The 21,327-nt window shown below is 49.8% G+C and overlaps 1 protein-coding gene across 4 annotated transcripts in view; it reads right to left on the bottom strand.

Annotated features, from left to right (window-relative positions):
• The window catches only part of RPH3A (rabphilin 3A), a 255,820-nt gene that overhangs the window by 43,928 nt on the left and 190,565 nt on the right, over positions 1-21,327 (bottom strand). For 3 of the 4 annotated variants that reach the window (XM_070516106.1, XM_070516107.1, XM_044775847.2), the window contains 2 exons: positions 17,382-17,470; positions 4,496-4,642 (listed from right to left, as the gene is read on the bottom strand). In XM_070516106.1, the coding sequence (XP_070372207.1) occupies positions 4,496-4,642; positions 17,382-17,452 (218 nt within the window). In that variant the 5' untranslated portion in view covers positions 17,453-17,470. Of the gene's footprint in view, positions 1-4,495; positions 4,643-5,664; positions 6,157-17,381; positions 17,471-21,327 lie in introns of those variants that run through there. The other variant, XM_070516108.1, reaches the window with a different exon arrangement.

Genomic DNA, 21,327 nt, shown 5'->3' with positions numbered 1-21,327 from the left:
GGAAGCAGACCTTTCATGAGGCTAGGCTGTGTTCCCTTCTCGGATCCCTTGAGATATCTCTGTGGCCTGATATTAAATTCTCCTTTTTGCAGAAAGTGCTGGAGTCTGCAAAGGTGGTCACCGTAAATGCCTCCCTTCCCTGGACATGTAAGTCATTCTTCCCCGCAGGAGACGGGATCCATTCCCTCCTCCAACAGAACGTGGTGGAGCGCTGCCCTACCAGGTCTGTACCTAGCTGTTAAGAATCCTGGCAACTTCCATCTTTGCTCACTCGGGATCCAGCTGCCAGGTAAAGGAGCTGAGGCCAGGCTACTGAATCAGAAAAGATCCCATGGAGAGAGAGGACCACTTAGAGAGCAACGAAGCACAGACATGGGACCCAGGCACCAGCTGAATGCAGCCAAGTGCAGACCCCAGCTCACGCCACATGGATCAGAAAACCCACCCAGTGGAGCCCTGCCAGAATCCCCAACCCCCAGAATCATGAAAAGTAATACTCTATTGTGGCTTTCAGTCACTAAGTTTTGGGTGTTTTGTTAGGCAGCAGTAGGTGAAATAATTCAGCTGGATTAAATTCCTTTCTTGCAGGCGAAATGTCCTAACTAATATAGAAAGTCTGCAGCAGGAAGGGCATGCAAAATAAACTCTGAGATCCCACTTAGCACTAGAACACAGAACACAGGGGCAAAATGAGGCTGTTTGATGAGTTTCCCTCTGGCCATCGTCTCTCCCTCCGGGGATGCTGGAGCGAGCAGAGCTGGGTTGAGGGCTGAGGGGAGAGTGCAGGTTTAGAGAACCCCTCGGGTAGAAGCAATGAGCCTCCAGGGAGAGAACCAGCTCGGGTCTGCTGCAGGGCCTGGTGCTCCCCGGGGCTGCCTGGGGTGGCTGACTCCTGCCGAGCTGCCCCAGGGAGGCAGCGCCCCCGGGAGGCCTGAGGGCCATTCTCCCCTCGCACTCTCAGAGCCCCAGGAGCCTGGAGACCAGTTCTGGTAGCTCTGGGGGTACAAACAGATTAATACCATCTGGAAGAAATCACTGGCCCAGCACAGAAGGGGTTCTAGATCCCCAAACGTCTCCTCCAAACCTGAGCTTTTAAAATTTCCATGTTCTGCAGAGTCTAAGAGTTTGGGGCCAAGACTTCCGGAACGACACCTAATAGTTAAGAGCAATATTCTGAGGGTCAGCCAGACAGGGCTGTGTATCTTGGCCCTGTGTGACCTTGGGCAAGCGACCTAACCTCTCTCAGCCTCAGTTTGCTCACCTGCAAAATGGGGATAATAATGCCACCTACTTGATAAGGTTGAGAGGAGCAGTTACTGAGTTAGCCCATAGGAAGGTTTTAGGTTCAGAGGTTGGCACGCAGTAGGTGCTCAGTAAATGATACCCACTATGGTGATTATTTATTACGTTTATTAACAATGATTTCACACCTCTCCCAGGTGGCTTTCCCGTGTAATAGAAAAGAAGCTTCAGCCTCACAGAGCTGGTGTCTGGACCCAGAAGGGTCCCCAGATACATCTGCCATTTTAACAGTTAGAAGGAGCTCGTTTACTCTGAGAGGGGCAGCCAGCAACACAGTACGGGGTCCTCCCCCAGACACCCCCAAATGCCACAGAGTCTGAGCAGGAAGGTCCTGAGAATCAGACTGACCGGCCTCATTGGATGGGTGGGGAAACTGAGGCCGCCAAGCCTCACTAACCGAGAGCCTCGGATTCTGAAGAGGGAGCCCTGACGGCATCCCGTTTGCAGCCTCGCTTCTTGTCTGATGCGTGGCTTTGCGTTCATCTGACTCTGCTCTGATCCCGCTCCAGGGAACCATGGGTAGAACAGAGTGAGGGCGGGTTGGCGCTTACAGGACACAAACAGCGCTGGGTTTGCCTCTGGCGATGCTGCCAGCGAGGGCTGGCTGCTGGAGGTGCAGGGAACCGGCCACAGCCAGAATCCCCCGGGAACGCCCTCCCCGCTCTAGCGGCAAGCACCCCATCTCAGCAGAGGGACACACTCTGTCACCAAGGCTTGGCCCTGCTTCCTTGGAAGCCTCTCAGATCCCTTGCCGCGGAAGCCAGGGGCTGCCAGAATTCCAGGGCTCGCCAAACAGGAGTCTCGGCGCATAATTCTAGAGCGGAGGCCTTGGCCAGGGGCAAAAACTGAGCTTCCTGAGCAAATGCACTGTTAGATGATTGCCACCACTCATTGACATGCGCTCTGTGCCAGGCACCACGATGATCCTTCATGTGCTAACTAAACACTCACCAAGAAGGACAGCTCATGCTATCCCTGTTATGCAGATGAGGAAACTGAGGCACAGAGAGGTAAAGTGGCTTACCTAAGGCCACACAGGGAGTAAGTGGCAGAGCTGGAATTTGAACCCAGATCTCTCTGACTCTGGGGCCCCAGGTATCAACCACTGGCTATTCCACCATGTCATCAGGTTACTCGAGGCAATGTGGGAAGACATGGAAGACAAGGCAGAGACCCCACCTACTCTGTTCTAGAATGTTCAAGCTGGAATCTGCTCAGGCCACAGAGACCCCCTTAACTTTGCCCCCAGAGGCAGCCCAGTGGCTGTGTTTGTACAACACGGCCGGCACCCCTGGCCACAGCTCACTGGACGAGGGATAGCCCCTGAGATCAGCCAGCCAATCAGAGTGCCTTCCCTGGGAACCTGGACTCTGGACTCTCCAGCCTCTTGGCCACAGGAAACGTAGAAAGAAATTGGGGGCAGCATCGTCCGCCATCGTCACTCATTGACTCAACAAATATTTTACTGCACACCTACTATGTGCCAGGCTCTGCGGATTCAGTGGTGAACAAAACAGGCAAAAATCTCTACCCTCAGGAATGCTATAATCTAACGGGGAGAGACATACAATAGTCAAACGAAATGTGTAAAACACAAAATGTGTTAGCTGGTGGCAAGTGCCATGCAGGAAAAAGGTGGAGGGGAGTTCTTGCTTCCAAGCGTTTACCCTTCACATCCATGTCCCTCCTTTCTGAGGCTGAGGCCCACTGTTGGGTGAAGTGAACACACACGCATACACACACTCACACTCACACACATGTTCCAAGACCTCCAGCCTAGACAACTGCTCACTCCCGATATATCTTTTAAAAAGCAAAACAAAAGCTGAACCCTATAAGCAGGCCTCTCGAGATCCATCCCTTCAGAAAGTTCCTGAAGATGCTGACGGAGGGTCGAGCATGAAGCCGACAGGCTGTGGTGGGTGTTTGTCAACTGTCAACAGTGCCTTGGATCTCCCCAGCGCGCCCTGAGCAAAATTATCTGCAGAGGCTCAAAGCAAAGGGACTCACTTCCTGCATGTTCGCAGCATCATTTTCCACTCAAGAACCTTGTTAAGCCCTAGCTGACTGTGTGGGGAGAGAGATAAACGGGTATCTCGGGACCTAAATCAGTTGTAAGCAGTTGGCAAAGGCTGCCCCTGGCTGAAGGGCCTGGGTGGGAGGACGCACCCCAGACCCCCTCCATTTCCCAGTGGAGATCCAATCTCTGAGGACCACTTTAGGGGCCTGGCATGCGGGCAGCTGAAGTTCCCAACCCGGGCAGGAGCTCCCCTTACACACAGACGGCCTCTCCTCCCATCCCCTCTCACTCCTCCTCACTGATGATCACCCGACCCCCGCTCCTCGCTTCTCAAGCCCACCCACACGCCACTCCCTCTCTCTAGCACCGTCCTTGCTCACTGATGTCGTCACTCTCTGACACACATGTCACACATCCTTCTTACAGCCCTTGCTTCTCTCCTATACACATTTTTAAATGTCTACCCTCCAAACCCCATTTTTTCCTTCCTCTTACTATTTATTAAACATGACGTATTACCAGGACCTGGGCCAGGTTGCACACGCATCATTTCACTTACTGCTTACAACACCCCATGGGATAGTTACTGTTATTTCTCCCACTCTAGTAGTGGGCACACCAAGCTCAGAGAGACAACGCGGCAGGCTCAGAATGGACAGCGGGCAAGCGGGGAGCTGGACAGAACCCGGGTTCTTCGAGTCCAGACCCACCAGGTTAACCTCTGTGGCCCTCCTCCCATGCTGGCTCCCCTTTCCGGATTGATTTCTCCAGCTCTCTTATATAATTCATTTCAATGTGCCATTCTGCGCACTGTCCCTCAGACATGCACTCGCTCCTTCGGCTGCACGTTCCAGCATCCACATGACCAACGTCTCTAGAGCATATTTCTGTGTAGCTGAAATGGGCAAAGACACCCTGTGCTTGCACACACATCCAGCCTCCGATGACACTCTCCCATTTCCTCATCAGATGATGCCCCCTCCCCCAGGAAGGAAGCCCCCACCCAGGCCAGTCCCCAGCCCCCTTGTGCAACAAGGATTCCATTCTGCCTGGGTGGGTGGCCTGGCGTGTCACAGATGACAAGCCCCACTGGCAGCCCAGCCCCGCCCCAGCACAGCCCCTGAGCATCACGGCCTCGGGGCCTCTCGGAACGCCGGGAATGGCAGGCCTCACCCGATCCGCTCCTGCTCCATCTCTTCCATCTTCTCAGCGCGAGCGATCACCCTGTTGATGATCTCCTTCTCCTCATCTGTCAGCTCTTCCTGCTTCCTCTGTCTGTCGGGCTGGCCGCTGGGGTGGACGGACCAGCCTGTCTGGAGCCTGAAAGGTAATTTGGGAAGGAGTGAGGCTAGAGAGAAGCCCAGTAGGCAAGGTGGAGTAGTGGTTAGGCTGAAGCCCCTGGAGTCTGGTAAGTCAGTTCGAATCCCTCCTGGGGGACTCTGGGCAAAAGGCTCATGTCTTACAGAGCCTCAGTTTGCTCATCTGTACAACGGGACACACGTCCCCTCCTCACACGGTCCTAATGAGTTTATTTTTATTAAGGGTGTAGCACGTGGGAGACACCCCATAAGCGGCATTTGCAGGAAGCCCGTGGGAACCTGCAGGGTGATGGTGTTCTCAGGAAAAGAAGCCAGAACAGTAGACTTCACAGCTGGAGCGGAAGCAATTCTGGGAGGGCTGTCTGAAGCCCTGGGCCCCAGGTGGACCCCAGCCCCAGCCTGGCACAGACATTTTTTTGGACCACAGACATTTTTTTTAAATAGAAATTTAAACTAGTTGCCAATTAGGTTTATACCTCTCTTTTTTTTTTTTTTTTTTTTTTTTTTAGGAAGATTAGCCCTGAGCTAACGCCTGCTGCCAGTCCTCCTCTTTTTGATGAGGAAGACTGGCCCTGAGCTACCATCCGTGCCCGTCTTCCTCTACTTTATATGTGGGACGCCTACCACAGCATGGCTTGCCAAGCAGTGCCATGTCCACACCCAGGATCCAAACCGGCAAAACCCGGGCTGCTGAAGTGGAACGTGCGCACTTAACCACTGCGCCACCGCGCCGGCCCCTGGAAATCTCTCTTGACTTCACATAAACATCCAGATTTCCAGCCTCATTAGCTCCTGCAGCATTTTGAGTTCCATCCTGTGCTCTTATGGCTTTTCCTTTTTTTAAAGCAAACACTTACATAGCACCTACTGGATGCCCACATTACTGTATTTAGTCCTCACATCATCCCTACTGTGTGCACACATTACCTCATTATCCCTCACCTCATCCCTACTACGTGCCCGAATTTCCTCTTTTAACCCTCACAGCATCCCTACAGGCAGGGATTGTCATTGTCTACTTACTGGTGAGGAGAGTCAGAAGTGGAGAAATCAGACCTCTTGCCCGAGGTCGCGTGGCCGGAAGCGCAGAGGCGGGCTTCAGCCCCAGGTAGGCTGTGTGCTGACCCTCCACAGCAGCAGAATGGGGCACCTGCCCGCAGAGCCCGTGATGGTGCCGGGACCAGAGGCTGCTGGGCAGAGGGTGAGGGCTGCGTGGAATCGCCTTTTGACACTCAAAGTTGGAAATGAAAGGCCCCATGCTCCCACCTTAGCTGGTCTGCTCTGAAAAGCAGGGAAGGAAGACGGTGGAAGCAGAGGGAGCAGATGCCTTGGGGCGAGTCTTGCTGTGAGAAAGTGAAGGAGGCAGCGGAAATGCTGTTGGAAACGCACCTCGCCCAGGAGCAGGGACCTCCGGAGATGAACAGATGCTAAAGACGCTCAACCCCCTTCTCAGAACCCTCCAGTGGCTTCTCATTGACCCAGAATAAAACCCAGAACTACAGAGTGGTGGGTGCACAACATTGTGAATATGCGAAATGCCACTGAATTGCACACTCTAAAATGGCTAATTTATGTTATGTGAATCTGACCTTAATAAAAATAAAACCTAGTCTTCTCGCCTATCTGCAAAATCCTACCTGATCTGACCTTAACCTGCCTCTTCATCCTCTTTGCCCCCTGCTCTCCCTTCACTCCAGCCACACTGGCCTCCCTGCTCAATCTTGAACACTGAAACCTTGTTTTTGCCTCAGGGCCTTTGCACTTGCTGTGCCCCCTTCCAGGAACACTTATCCCCCCAGATCTCCCATGGCTGGCTCCTTCTCGTCATTCAGAGAGGCCTTCTCTGGTCTCCCATTGCCCAGGTTCACTTTCTGTACTGCAGCCATCACTAATTGAAATTATCTTTTTAAAGATTTTTGTAATTTACCCGTTTGTTGCCTCTCTTCCTCCACCAGAATGTAGGTTCCAGGAGGGCAGGTAGGGACGTGTCTGGGTCTGGGTCACTATTATGTCAATGGCATTTAGAATAGTGTCTGAGAGAAAGCACGTAGAGTTTTTGAATAAGATACGGTGCCTTGTGGCCAAAAGGTTTGTTAAACATCTAATTGTATGTGTGACCCATGGAGAGACCAAAGCAGTGAAAGTTACTTAGTCTAGGGGACCAAGGAACACTCCCTGAGGAGGTGACATCGCCTCTGAGACGCTGAACAGGATTTACTGTGATGCTGGCAAAGCTTAAATTCAGGAACTTTTGTGGGCACAGGCACCTTCCAAGACTGAGAAGGGCCCTAGTAATGGTCATGTGATCTGAAAAATTTGCAAAAGCAAGACATTTTGTCTTCTTTATCTTGAAGAGGGCCCTAAACTTTATAAGCTTCAGGCCCCACAAAGCTATGGCTGGCTCCTACAGAGACCTTGAAGATAAGCTGGAGCTGGCAAGGGAAAGCAGAGGAAGAGACTGGACCTGGCAGAGGGGGTCGTCTTCGCAAAGGCCTGGAGCTGAGAGAGTGGGCAGCGTGTCTGAGGAGGTGAAGGGAGATCGATAGGGAGGCAGCCTACAGGATCATCTCCAAGGATCTCTGCCTCCTGGCAGTCACACCCTCCCTGTGTGGTCCCCTCCCACACTGAATCCCAGCTGGTCCTGTGTGACCAACTAAATATGCTGAAAGTGGCTGTGTATGACCTCCAGGGCTGTGCCATAAAAGACATCACGGCTTCTGCCTTGGTCTCTCGGGTCATACACTCTGGGGACAGCCAGCTGCCGTATCATGAGGGCACTCAGACATCTCTGTGGAGAGGCCATGTGGAGAGGAACTGAGGCCCCCAGCCAACAGCCAACACCAACTTGAGTGGATCCTCCAGCCCAATGTCAAACCCTCGATGACGGCAGCCCCAGCTGACATATGACACAATTGCATGAGTCACTGTGTGCCAGAACCACCCAGCCAAGCCACTCTCAAATTCCTATCAATGGAAACTGAGATGCAATGAACAGTTTCTGTCGTTTTAAGCCACTAAGTCTGAGGTATTTGTCCTGGAGCATGGATAACTGGAGAACCAGCCCAGCCGGAGGAGAGAGACTGGGGACATAGAGCCCCATCCACAGTGTCTGTCCTCATTTTCTATTGCTGCATCACAAATTATTACAAATGTAGGGCCTTCCCCCACACACGTCTATTATCTCACAGTTTATGCCAGGAGTCCAGGCCCCTATCTGGGTCCTCCACTCTGCGTCTCACAAGACTGCAATCAGGTGTCGGCTGGGCTGCGTTCTCATCAGAGGCTTGACTGGAGAAGAATCGGCTTCCAGACAAATTTGGGTTAGTGGCAGAATTCATTTCCTTGCAGTGGTGTGGCTGAGGGCCTAGCTTTTTGCTAGCTGGTGGCAGGAGGCCACCCCAGGTGCTGGAGGCAGCCTGCAATTCCTAACCAAGTGGACTTTCCCAACTTCATCCCCTGGGCTGCTTCCTTCGTCAAGCCTGCAAGGTGAATCTCTAGCTCCTGTTGACAGAGACGGAGTCTTAGGTAACACAACGTAATCATGAGGGTGACCTCCCATCCTATTCACCGTGTTCTATAGCTTAGAAGCACATCCCAGGTCCTGCCCACACTTAAGGTGAGGGGATTACAAAGGCACGAACCCCAGGAGGTGGGGACCATTGGGAATCACCTGAAAGTCTATCTGCCGCAGCCTCCCTAGCAGGGGTCCTTCCAGCCTCGCTTGAATGCTCCCCACAATGGAGACCTCACTCTCTTATAAGGAGTCTGTGCTGTTCTGTTGGAAAGATCTCCCCTATGGTGCAGTAATATCCCTCTTATGTTTCTTTCTGTTATTTTGAAAGGATACCCCTGACTCCTGCATAATGAAGACCACTTGTCCTTCCCAAATTGCCTTGGCCATAACCTAACCCAGCCTCCTCCCCAGGTCCCTCTGGTTTCCAGGGAAATGGATGTCTCAGCTGCCCCTATTCTTCCTTCCTTCATTCCTACCTTTCTTCCTTCCTTCCCTTCTGACCCCCCTCCATTTATTTCCTGCCTTTGCAAAGCAGCTCAGTGACCAACACAGAGCACAGATGAGATGCTGGGCCTCATACCCAGCAGAGACCCCTCCAAGGGCCTGTTCCTGCAGCTCACAATCTGGTCATGGGCATGGTCAGCCATTGGCCAGACCTGAAGCCAATGCCCCTCACCCCACCACACAACTCACTGGGGTCAGCGCGTGCAGGAAACAGTGCTGCTGGATACACATGGCTCCAAAACCACAAGCAGGGATGGAGGTTCCCAAGACGGTCCGCCTAGGATAATTGCCTCCATCTGCAGACGAGCAGACCGTCTGCTGGAGGCTGCCGGCCCCGCTCCAAGCCCTTCCCCCATCCGCTGCTCCAAACACACAGTTGACAAACAGCTCATCCAGTGTTTGAAAATGTCGCCGACTGGTCTCAGTGGGGACTCACAAGCCTCCTGTGGATTTTCCTGTTTTAATTCCAAAAGCAAACAGAGGGAAACGAGATGGCTTTTCAAAGCAAAGCCTTTGCTCTCAAGGGAGAGAACGAGGCTGACCGCGCCTCCCCGGGACCGGGGAACACTGTGAGCCTGGGGCCTCGAGAATGTCCCTGTGACAGGACGGTGGCTCTCTCGCCAAAGGACTCTGGGCACAGGATTCCAGCTCCACGTCCTTAAGACCAGAATCCAGTGTTGGAACCTTGTCAAAGACCAAAGCTAGAGACCAAAGTATTGCTTCTTTGGACAAGTGACTCAGAGCATCGTGTCCAATCCAGAAAGCACCCAGAGGGCCTACTGTGGGTCCGCTTGAGCCCTCTTTGAGCCGGCGGAGTTCAAGATTGGAGCCCTGGACCTGCCAGCTACTAGCAGTGTGTACTGGGCTCTGCGCCACCCTGAATGTTGGTCTCCCAATCTGTTAAGTAGGAAAGATTTCATGTCTGTTTCCTGCTGGGACCCTCAGAGGCCACTCCTGACCCTCGAAGGCTGCAGAAGGAGAGACCCCTGGCTTACTGGCTGAGCCAGCTCAGGGCAAAGAGGGCTGGCTGTCTCCACTCTTACTCACACACTTAGGACAATGATTACTGGAGAAACACTGACAGGCAGCTGCCTCCTCTTCCCCACGACTCTCTACGCCACGGTTCTCAAACTGCTCTGCAGCTCCCCAGAGGGATCTCCCAGGGCTGCTGGGGAGCGGGGAAAAGAGGGACAGGGCGGGAGGGAACCAGGCCCTCCACCCTCGCTTCAGCCAGATGGCAATGCTGGCTTCGCAGCACTAGCAAGGCAAGGATGCCAGCAAAGAAAATAAACAGAAAAAATGTTAAATGATTTAATAGTTGATATTTAATAAAGGCATGATTTTTTGCATTGAAAACCTCAATGCTTCATCCTTCTAAGCATCCTTGTGCCTTCCCATGTGAATTTGAAATGGCTCCCAACAGAGGGTCAGAGTCTATTTCCCTACCCTTCAAATCCTTCCCAAACTGACGACCTGCTTGTCAATAAAATGCAGGGCAGTGGTGGTGTGCCCGTCCCAAGGCTAAGCCTGCCAAGGCCGAGTGCATCTCTGCTTGCTCTCTTATAGCCCTGCCATCACCATGGCAACAAGCCCAGGACAGCACGCCGCGGGGGCGAGAGGCATGTGGAGCAGAGCTGAGCCGTTCTAGCGACAGCCATCCTGGATCAGCTCTTTGACACGTGAGCAAGCCCAGCAAGATCAGCAGAGCCGCCAGCCAAGCCCAGATCCCTGAGAATAAACCACTGTTCTACGCGCTGAGTTTTAAGATGGTTTGTTACACAGCAAAAGCTAACTGATACAGTATCCACGATGGCAACAGCAACACAAATGTGAAGCTTGTTCGACTCCCTGCGTTTATTTTACAGTTTGGTATTATTTTAAATCACAGTTGCATGAAGTTTACCATGACTTGTTCAATGCTTTCAACCACTAAAGGTCTTTAGCCAGTGCCACTTGTCTGTCTTATATATTTAGCTTCTGAATAAAATATTATTCAGAGGAAGAGTTTTGCTGCTAACAAAAAGTCTAAAGATAATCGTGGTTGACCTGCTCATTTTCCAGATGCCTGTGCTCAGAAGAGGGCAGGGGGTTGCAGAGAAACATGTGGTGGCAGCACAGTCAGAGGCTCGAAAAAGCAGCATTCTAGAAACGCTTCCACTCCCCCGTGCATGCACCTGCTTAGGTCATCCAGAGAGGGTCAGAAGCGGCCTCTCCTAAGGACATTGGTCCTGACTCCGGATTGAAGCCCCTCACAGATGTGTCTCCCTAAAATATTGCAAAGCACACCCTCCCAGCCCCTTTTGCCTCCCACCTCAATCCTTCATTTCACACGCACTATAGTCACGTAATAAATACCCAGCAGATGTCTCTATTAATCAGTGATAACTCCCACAGGAGCAGGAGGACGGAAGTGCTGTCGGGGCACGAAGACTCTGAAGCATTAAGCAGCAGTGGTGTGCGGAAAATTCATCCTTTTTCTTTCCTTTCTCCTCCTTCTCCCCTCCCTCCCCCGAGGATGCCCACAAGAGCAGGTGTCAGCAGGAAATCTCTTTACAGCTCAGTGAATGAGATTTTAATGAATCCTGAAGGAAAGGACGGGGAAGGAAGAGCAGCTGCACCACAAAATGTTTTACACACGCCTGCTGGGACAAAGGCCCTTTTGCCTGAAATCTACCCCTACCAGACTAAAGGGGGTGCAGGAGGGATGCTGTGGCCCCCACCCCTTTCAGAATGTTAAGGGAATCTTGCGTCCTGCTAATCTTTCAAGCCAGTCTGTGTTCCATCAGTTCTTCTAAAATTCCATGCTATCATCTTTGGACTTAGCACATGCTGTTCCCCTACCTGGAACTCCTCTGTCTTGTCTCCATCTTGCTTCTCCTTCACCTGGTCTCAGCTTACACATCACTTCTTCCAGGAAGCTCTCCCATCATGACCCCCAAGTCTGGGCTAGGTGCCTGTCCTTGTGCTCCCACAGCCCGCTGCTATTATAGCAACTTGCACACTGGAGTGTATTTGCTGGTGACTGGCTATTTATTTGTTTTTAGACCCCACTGGACACATACTTGTATTTTTGGCTATCTCTGTATCTTTGGAGCCTAGCACCGTGCTTGATACATAGTGGGAACTCAGTGAGTATTTGTTAATGAAGGAAGGAAGGATGAACATACACTCTACCTTTCAACTTTCAGCATTCAGGAAGCCTGCTAGAGCCTTGGGACCCTCTGGACCATGAACTTCTCTCTTCCCATGTTCATATTTATAATCTGACAACGTCTCGGTCTCTCTCCCTGGCATGTCTGAACAATAGACTCACGATATTCATAAGAAGCAGCTGTCGCCTGGCCAGAGTCTTCCCAGCCAACAACAGAGACTGCAGAACATTCAAATGGTCTTTAGCAATCAGCTTGTTCAAAGCTCCCATTTTACAGATGGAGAAACTGAGGCACAGAGCCTAGTTAAGTGTTTATCAGTGTTAAGAAAATCTTTAGAGGATTCTGGGCCCGATGATGTGGTCATTTGGGTCCAAAAAAGCTGGATGCATTATGTCAGTGCTATATGCATATACATACACACACACACACAATGTATACATATAAGGTATATATGTAAAACGTATGTATACAATGTATTTATATAATGTGTGTGTGTGTGTGTATATATATACACACACACAATGTATATATATACAGAAGGGTAAGGCAAGGTTGTGATTCACACCTTCCTCTGGCTGTGTTTGGTGCTCTACAGTTAGCAAAGCTTTCCTGTGCATCTTGTTTGATCCTACCACCACCTGGCGAGGGAGGAAGGGCAGGGCCATCATACCCATTTTACAAAAGAGAGCGCCAGAGCTCAAGGAGGTGAAGGGCAGTGCCCAAGGACGCACTGACACTGAACATCAGAGCAGGACTCAGACCTGGGGCTTCTGACGCCAGACCCAGGGCTCTGCTGTGGCTCTGAGGTAGGCTCTCCATCATGGGGAGGGTAAAAATGACTTTCCATAGTTTCTAAATGTGCACACGCAACCGAAGCCCAGTCTGCATTGCAGCCCGATTGTTCATTCATTGGACCCAGCGCCCAATCTGTCACGCATATTTAGGAAATGAATCCAATTTCAAACACAAAAGTTGTAAGCAAAGATAGGACCTCTGTGTGGAAGGCACCCCCCTGAGAGATCAGGCTGACTTCCCGAGGTGACAGAGACCATATGCACTGCTCATCACTTCCCATTAGCTCTGTTCTGTTCATCATCATCTTTTGTTAATGACAGCGGTTATCTGAGTTAACATTTTCTTCATCTAAAAACACTGTTACCACGCAAAATGCTGCAGAAACAGGGGCACAGAAAGTGGTCAATACACTTGCTGAAAACCACATATTACTAACAAGATTTAAATCGAGGGCTCTCCTAAGGAACACTTGCCATCCTTTTATCAAGATATTTTTCTGAAACTTCATAATTTTTTTCTCAAGAGGCATGTGTGTGTGTTTTTAATAGCTTGGAATTTTTTTAGATATGTAAAATTTGCTAGTTCCTTTTTTAACCATCTCTCCTTAGGGGCAAGCCATATTGATCAGAAAAGAGACAAAATTCAGCTCATAGAGAAATAAAAGTGTCATAAAATACTCACTGTTCTTTATCACTGAAGGAAGGCAAAGAAAAGAGAGAAAGAAAAAAGTGAATAAAGTTGGGAAAGAAATCTGATAACACCACCAATACTGTCTAGATGCAACAACCACACAGTTTAAATATGAAGACCTACTTCCAAATTTTTTGCTCATTATTATCTTATTCTAGCACATCTAAAACAAGGCTGCTCGAGTGTAGGGTTGTAAAATCCACAGCGTTGATTAAAATGACCAATTAGTTCAGTTCATTAATTAATCGAGCTGATCATTTACATATTTGAATAATGGGTTTGGCGCACCAAAGAGAAATCACTTCATGATAACACGGCCCACTTCAATCTTGGTTCCTGTTTTCAGACAATGGGGGACTAGAAGCCCTTTGAGGAGGGCAATGAGCCCTGAACGATAACTGGATTATCCAGAAGGAAAACTTGCAGTGCCCCAGTTTGGAGAAGCAAGTCCTTCCATTCTAGAAAGGAGACGAGCATCTCTATTCACCAGGTGCACAACCACAGACAGGTCACGTCTCCTCTTTCTGCCTCAGTTTCCACCTCCGATCTCTGGGACTCTCATGCTTGCAGACTTGCAAGCTATGGAAGAATCAACTTTCCAGTATTTCTCCCCATTTATTCCCATTATAAAGAGCTGAACCACTGCCCTACCCTTGCAAGAAGCAGACACATTCAGTTCTTTCTAACACAATCGCAATTGTGTTTCAAACACCGTGGTGGGATTCAAGGAGCTTGAGAGAGCAAGGCATTGGAAAATCACAAAAGCCTGAAGTGTATCTGGCTAGCCAGCAGTTAATTAAGACTCGGCTTCTTAATTTACTGGAGAAAGACATTAGAAGCGTCTGCATTCGCACATTACCCCTGCAGCAGACTAGAAATCATGTGCGATGACTATAATTCACCCATTAGCATTTATTGGAAAATAATTTTAATATCTGAAGAAAATGCAGTTGCAATCAAGCCGGTCGGATGAGTTCAGAATGCCAAGATGCGTCACAGGGGCCCAGGAGCACCTTAATGAAGCGGCGTCCAGGCTGCTTGAATCATTCTAATTTAATTGTAAGGTAAATTGTTTGGCTTCATATTGACTAAAGTAAACTCCGATGGATGGGATTTTAATTAACTGACATTTCTGAAATAAGATAAATATTTTACCCTACACATCCTTCAGGCAACCGTTTATCTTACACAGACATGCTTTTTGGCTGATAGAATATTCTCTGCAAAGAAGTTTGGCTCCAAGAGGACATCAAGGAAGGGGCTTGGGAAACTGGGCGTTTGCTTTTGAAAAGGAGACCCACAGAGTTCAACAGTGTCTTCAAAACTGTAAAACTCAGGACTGGAGGAGGTTTCAGGTCAAAGTAGGAAACAGCAGGGGTTCTTGCTTCAGAGAATGTGAGCATGCTGAATATTCAGAAAGACCTTCTCCAATATATAATTAGCTCCTTGATAAATCAAGGCGAACATTTTTTACTGCAGTTCTGGGATTTCTAGAAAGTAAGGGAATTCTCCAATACCCTTTTCAAAACCAAAAAATAGACTTCATCAAAATAAAAAATTGTTCCTGGGCCAGCCTGGTGGCACAGTGGTTAAGTCAGCTTCAGTGGCCCGGGGTTTGCCGGTTCAGATCCTGGGTGCGGGCATGGCACTGCTTGGCGCACCATGCTGTGGTAGGCGTCCCACATATAAAGTAGAGGAAGATGGGCACGGATGTTAGCTCAGGGCCAGTCTTCCTCAGCAAAAAGAGGAGGATTGGCAGCAGATGTTAGCTCAGGGCTGATCTTCCTCAAAAAAACCAAACCAAAACAACAAAACTATTCCTCTTTAAAAGACTCTGTTATGAAAACGAAAAGACAAGTCATAGACTGAGAGAAAGTATATCCAACAAAGGACTTTTATCTATAACATATGAAGAAAACCTGTAAAACTTAATAATGAGAAGATAAAGGACCTGATTTAAAAATGGGCAAAAGTTTTAAACAGACACTTCAGCAAACATGTTGTATGAATGGCAAAACTACATAAGAAGATGATTGACATCATTAGCCATTAGGGAAATGCAAATTAAAACCACAAAGAAATACCTCTCTGCACGTACTAGAATGGTTACAATTGAAAACACTGATCGTATCAAGTGCTGGTGAGGAGGCAGAGAAGCTGGAACTCTCATACACTCGTGGTGGAAATCTAAAATGGTACAACTAATTCGGAAAACAGTTTGGCAGTTTCTTAAAAAGTTAAACACACACCTACATATAACCAAGACATTCTACTGCTAGGTGTTTACTGAAGAGAAATGGAAGCATACATCTATACAAAGTTTTATTTGTACTCACTCAAAACGGTAAACACCCAAATGTCCATCAAAAGATGAATAAACAAATTGTGGTCTATCCACACAATGAAATACTATTTAGTAATGAAAAGAAACAAACTGTTAATGTGAAAATAATATGGATGGATGGTGAAATAATTATGCTGAGTGAAAGAAGAGAGGCCTCTCTCCCCAAAAAAGAGGACACACTGTACGATTCCACTTATACAAAATTCTAGAAAATGCAAACTACTTTGTAGTTACAGAAAGAAGGTTAGTGACTACCCGGGGATGCGTGGAGAGAGGGGGGGAGAAAGGGGCGCAAGGAAGCTTTTGGGTGAGTGACTTTATCCATGATGCAGATCGTGACAGTTTCATGAGTATATACATATGTCTTTAAATTACCAAATTGTACTCTAAATGCATTCTGTTGAAGGTACATTCATTATACCTTCAGAAGGCAATTTTTTAGAAAAGAAAATGAAAACCCAGCAAACTGAATCCAGAACCGGGAGCTGTGAGCTGTAAGCCCATGCAAACACCAGCACCACGTTCCAGAGTCTGACCCTGAGCTCCCAACCAGGCGTGGGAGCCGAGTCTGAGACCCCTGCAGTGAGCCGGGACCCTCCAAGGGAGCTGAGGTCCTCCTGGCTGAGCAGCACACCTGACTCCTGGCCAAGCAAGTGCAAATCTCTCTGAAGGAAACTATTCCCAAAGCAGATCCCCAGGAGCCTCAGATCGAGCTCACAATAAAAAATGACCAAGCGTCCAAAGAAACAAGTCCTTATGAGTGAAACTCTGCAGGAACAATAAACAACAGACTTAGATTGTCAAGGACTTCAGGCAGTGGTGTGCTGGCAGATTTTAACCATTGAATCTCTGGGGAAAAAGCCCCACTGTGGCTGATTTCACATACCAACAGGATGTCACCGAATGCAGAATTGGGAAGAAATATTCAGTAGCATGCCATTATATATAGTATTTTACCCTACACGTATAGCAGACATACTTAACATAGAGAATAATGAAATGCAGTAAAAGAATTAAGAAGTGATGAATTTTGAGTATTTATATCCTTCATATTTAATAGAATTTAATTGTAAAATTAGATAACTTAATTTTTAATAATGGCTGTGTTTAACCACTGGCTCGCAAAGTTCCTGAAAATTTGACATCAGCGTTCCTGAGCCACAATCATACAGACCCAGCACGCCACTGATTCAAGTCTAGTAATTTCTTATAAATAAGAAATTATTTATAAGTAAATTCTTGATACAGAAATGGGAAGTTACTTTGACGTGAAATTTCCCAATTTTCAAACGATTGGGCCAAAAATCAAAAACATACTTCCATGAGTCAGAGTCAGCTGGAGGCCAGTGTGAACCTCTGATCTAGCCCACTTTCCTTATTTGATTCATGGGGAAACTGAGGCCCAGAGAGGGGAAGAGATTCACCTGTGATCACACAGTAAATTAGCTCAGATCTAAAACCAGGACCTAAAACCAGGTGGTTCTAACCACCCGGGTCAGCAGGCCCACCACTCCCCAGGCCACCTCTAATTTGGGGCATGGACCTCGAAATTTGATCTGGTTATTCCACCCTTGCAAAGCAGTAAGATCAGTGGAGAGGTTTCCAAGACAAAATTTCCACCAGCTTCCTTTTCCCCGACCCCTATTTCTTTCCTTGCCATTCCTTTTCTCCTTTAAGCGTAGATCTATCGGGACCTCAGGGGCCCCAAACAAGCCACTCCCCAAAAGACCCAGTGACTTACTTTGATTGAAGAGGTCGGTCACTGGGACACATCCAGCGGCTTGAGCTGCTGCTCAACACGGTGTCCGTCATGGCAGAAGTCAGGTGTTCCTGCAAAACAGCAACCCAGGCAGGATGTCACCCAGTCATTCAGCCACTCAGTATCTCTCAAGTCCCCGCTCTCTGCTGGGCGCTCAGGAGATCCAGAGAAGAAAGAGAACTTCACCCAGCGTCGCCACTTTCCGGATGGGGAATCTCAGGCCCCGAGCAGGAAAGTTCCTACTGGAACTCACAGCTCCCCAGTGGCAGAAAAGGGTCACCACGGAGAGTCCCGTCCCAAAGCCCGCAGCCACGTGCTGTGGGAAGCTGAATGGTTGAGAAGTTGGGAGGGGAATGGGGAGAGGACCCTTTCCCATCCTGCAGGCTTTGGAATTGCTCAATCTTCAGGTGGGTGAAGCTGGAGGGGGCTGATGGTGGACACGTGGGAGGGAGGCCCATCACTGACAAGCCTTTTCATCTGCTCCCGTGGGGCTAACATAACCTTCTCAGATTAATATGACCATTTCACCGTTTCCACTTCAAAACGAAAGGAGAGTGGCTCCCGTTGCGAAGGAAACCTGCTGAAAAGAACCGTAGCATCTCATTATTGCCTGCACCGAGAGCTGAGGGGGCGGCCCTGGGCCCTGGGTCCCCTGGCCCAGCTGGGCTCCGAGGGCCTCATTCCCTGCTAGCGAGCATCCCTGGCTGCCCCTGGTCTGCATGGCCGAACATTCATCCCAATGCCTCCCCTCGTGCTTTGCAGCAGAGATGAAACACAGCCCTTGGAGGACCCGGAAGGGAGGGAGGATGGAGGCAAGGGATCCACGGTGCCCTGGCAGGAACTCTGATCGCCACATTCTGCTGCCCTCGAGGCGGAGCCTGGCCTGCCGCCAGTCCTGGGCACCAGAGTTCACTTCCTATTGAAAGTCCGCCTGCAAAGTCCAAACTCCCTGGCTGACCGCCCCATGGAAACCATCCATCTCTGTCCCTCCAGGCCAGGAGCCCCCCCGGACAGCACTGATTATTTCAGCTTTGGCCACTCAGGCCTCTCAAAGCACTTAACACCCAGGGCTGACCTGGTCGAGCAGGCCTGGGCCAGGCGAGGGGACGCCTGAGTAATGGAGGCCATTTGGGCAACTGGAGGAGGAGGCCCAGAGAAAGGAGGTCGTGCGTGGACAGCAGACCCGGGCTGGGGTGGAGAGGCAGGTGGAGTGGAGGGGGCGTGGCAGACACTGCTGGTGCCCTTGACAGGTGGTGTGCCCACCCTCAGCCTCTAGGCATGTTAGTAGCTAAGGGCTCGCGGCAACACCATTTTCCAGAGAACTGCCCTCAGCAACAAGAGCAGCTGCCTTGCTCAGAGATACCCAGGAGCTACTCCTGCTGCAGGGAGCAGCCCAAAGCCGGTGACTGACTGACAAGGGGAGAACATAAAAGCGCAGCCCCCGTGTCTCCAGGCGGGACAGCTGTGTGGGGCCAGCACGCTCCAGAGTGCCCCGTGGGATCAGGCTGACGCCAGACTCCAGCTGAAGCCACATCCTTGCCTAGAGTCCTCCACTGCCCTGCCCTGCTTCCCCGAGTCCACCACCAGCACCAGAAACCTCACCTCACGTTCTGATTGTGGAGAACGTGACCGCATGCTGGAGTAGAAGGGAGACTGTTATGAAAGCAGGGCTCTGATCGCCCGGGCATTGTCACCCTGGGCAAGCCACCTCACCATTGTCCAATCTGACAGAGCGTGGCCCTAAGATTTCTCCTACCTGGCTGCAGACGACACTACGTGAAGTCTAGCCCAGATGTTGGATTTAGGGGGAGTTAAGAGAAATGGAGAAAGTCTCTGGCGTTTTCAGACCGTCCCTGCCTCTCCCATTGCCCACTGCAGAGAAACCATCGCCATCCTGGACAGGAGGCCTGAGGCCCAGGGAGGACCAGCAGAGGGAATCCAGCCACTGACAAAGGAGCAAGAGCAGAGATGTGTGTGGTCGGGTAAATAGTGCAGGATTCCAGCCCTAGACCATGGCAGGACATTGGTGTCACCGAGCCGATGAGTTTAAGCACCTGTCACGGACCCTGACACCCAGGAAGCACTTTGTAGAAAGGTAATTCCGTTTTCTTACTTCTCCTATGGTTTATCCAACAAGAGTAACTGATATTTCTTGAGCGCCTGCTTTGTGCCACATTCCATACCTTCGTTATGTACTTCAATCCTTCCAATCCTACTCCCAGGTTTGTAGTGTTATCCTCATTTTACAGGGGAGAAAGCTGAGGCTCAGAGTGATGAAGCCATCTGCTCAAAATCACACAGCTGCCAAGCAGCCAAGCCGGGACTCGAACACCACCTCCCAAGCCCGTCTGCCGTCCATCACTCTGTTCACACCCGCACTGCCTTCCTCCCTGGCTTCAGGTTGCTGGGTTCTGACGAGTGTCTGGTGACTGGTGGCCCCCCGGGCCGTATTCCCACCTCTCAGCCTCAGAAACAAGCAGAGCCCTGCCCACCCCGAGCCCCGCCCGGAGACGCTGCGAGATCACAGGCTTGGCTCGGTCAGGCCTGCAGGCCTGGCTTCAATGTGGTTCTACAGCTGCAACTTCAGGAAGCGTAAGCTAATGCCTGCCCTGGAAGCCAGAGGCTCCAGCTCTTTCCTGGGCTCAGGTGCCCCCCAGTCCTGTGCAGGTTCCAAGGAACCATCAACTTTCAGAAACAAAAGCAACAGCGGCAACAATCGCCGGCTGGAATTTCACAGGTGTGCTACATGCTCAGCGCCTTTCAAATTTATCTCGTTCAATCCTCACAACAGCCTTACGTGGTAGATGTTCTCATCCCGTTTTACAGTTGAGCAACTGAGTCACAGAGAGGTTAAGTGGGTTCCCCAAGGTCCTGCTTAAAATCTTTCAATGAAGCAACCTAAACGCCTAATAACAAGCACTGGCCAGCTGCAGGATCAGGATGGTGCATTGTGTGGTGGAATATTACACAGCCGTGAAGAAGAACGCAATGCTTTATGATGGACATGCATTGCTCACCAAGATAAATTGTCTACAGAAAAGACCAACATGTAGGACAAGGTTCTAAAACAACACTGTTGTGTGCATGAGGGAAAGTAAGATGTGTGTGTAATTTGGGGTTGTATATGCATAAAACATTTCTGCAAAGAATGCAGGAGGAACTGATAACGCTGCTTGCCTCTGGGGAGGGGAACCGGGTAGTGGGACTGAGATGGGAGGGAGACTCACAACATACCCCTTTGTGCCTACAACCGTGTGGATATGTTAGCTATTCAAAAACAAACATTTATTTTTATTTTATTTTATTTTTTTTGAGGAAGATTAGCCCTGAGCTAACATCTACTGCCAATCCTCCTCTTTTTGCTGAGGAAGGCTGGCCCTGATCTAACCTCCATGCCCATCTTCCTCTACATTATATGTGGGACGCCTGCCACAGCATGGCTTTTTGCCGAGCAGTGCCATGTCCGCACCCGGGATCTGAACCAGCTATTTTTTAAAAACATATAATTTTAAGATAATGAAGTGCTTCAGAGGCTACCTGATACACGTAAGATTTAAGACCCTCTCTGTGACCTCAGAGAACCGTCATGATCCCCTGCCTGCTACTCTCCCTGCGTCTCTGACCACGCTCCGGTCCCATTGGCCTTTCCAGCCATCAGGCCTTGGCCTCCGCTGTGCTCTCTGCCCCGATAGAGTCTTCTCTCACTCTTGCATGGCTGCTTCCTCCTCATGCTCTGCCCATCTCTGCTCAAACACCACCTCCTCCAAGATGCCCTCCCTGACTATACTCACTATACTCTCTAAATTACCGCCTCTCACCCTGTTACTTACTCTCACTGCATCTTGCTTGTTTCCTTTATAATATTTATCAGGATCTGCAATTATTATTTTTTGTGTGCTGTTTGTCCGTCCACCTATCCTGTAAGATT

This window comes from Equus asinus, chromosome 8 (assembly GCF_041296235.1).
Source record: "Equus asinus isolate D_3611 breed Donkey chromosome 8, EquAss-T2T_v2, whole genome shotgun sequence".
NCBI lineage: Eukaryota > Metazoa > Chordata > Mammalia > Perissodactyla > Equidae > Equus > Equus asinus.
The sequence above is the reverse complement of the archived record's forward strand: the minus strand, read 5'-3'. Positions and strand labels throughout refer to the sequence as shown.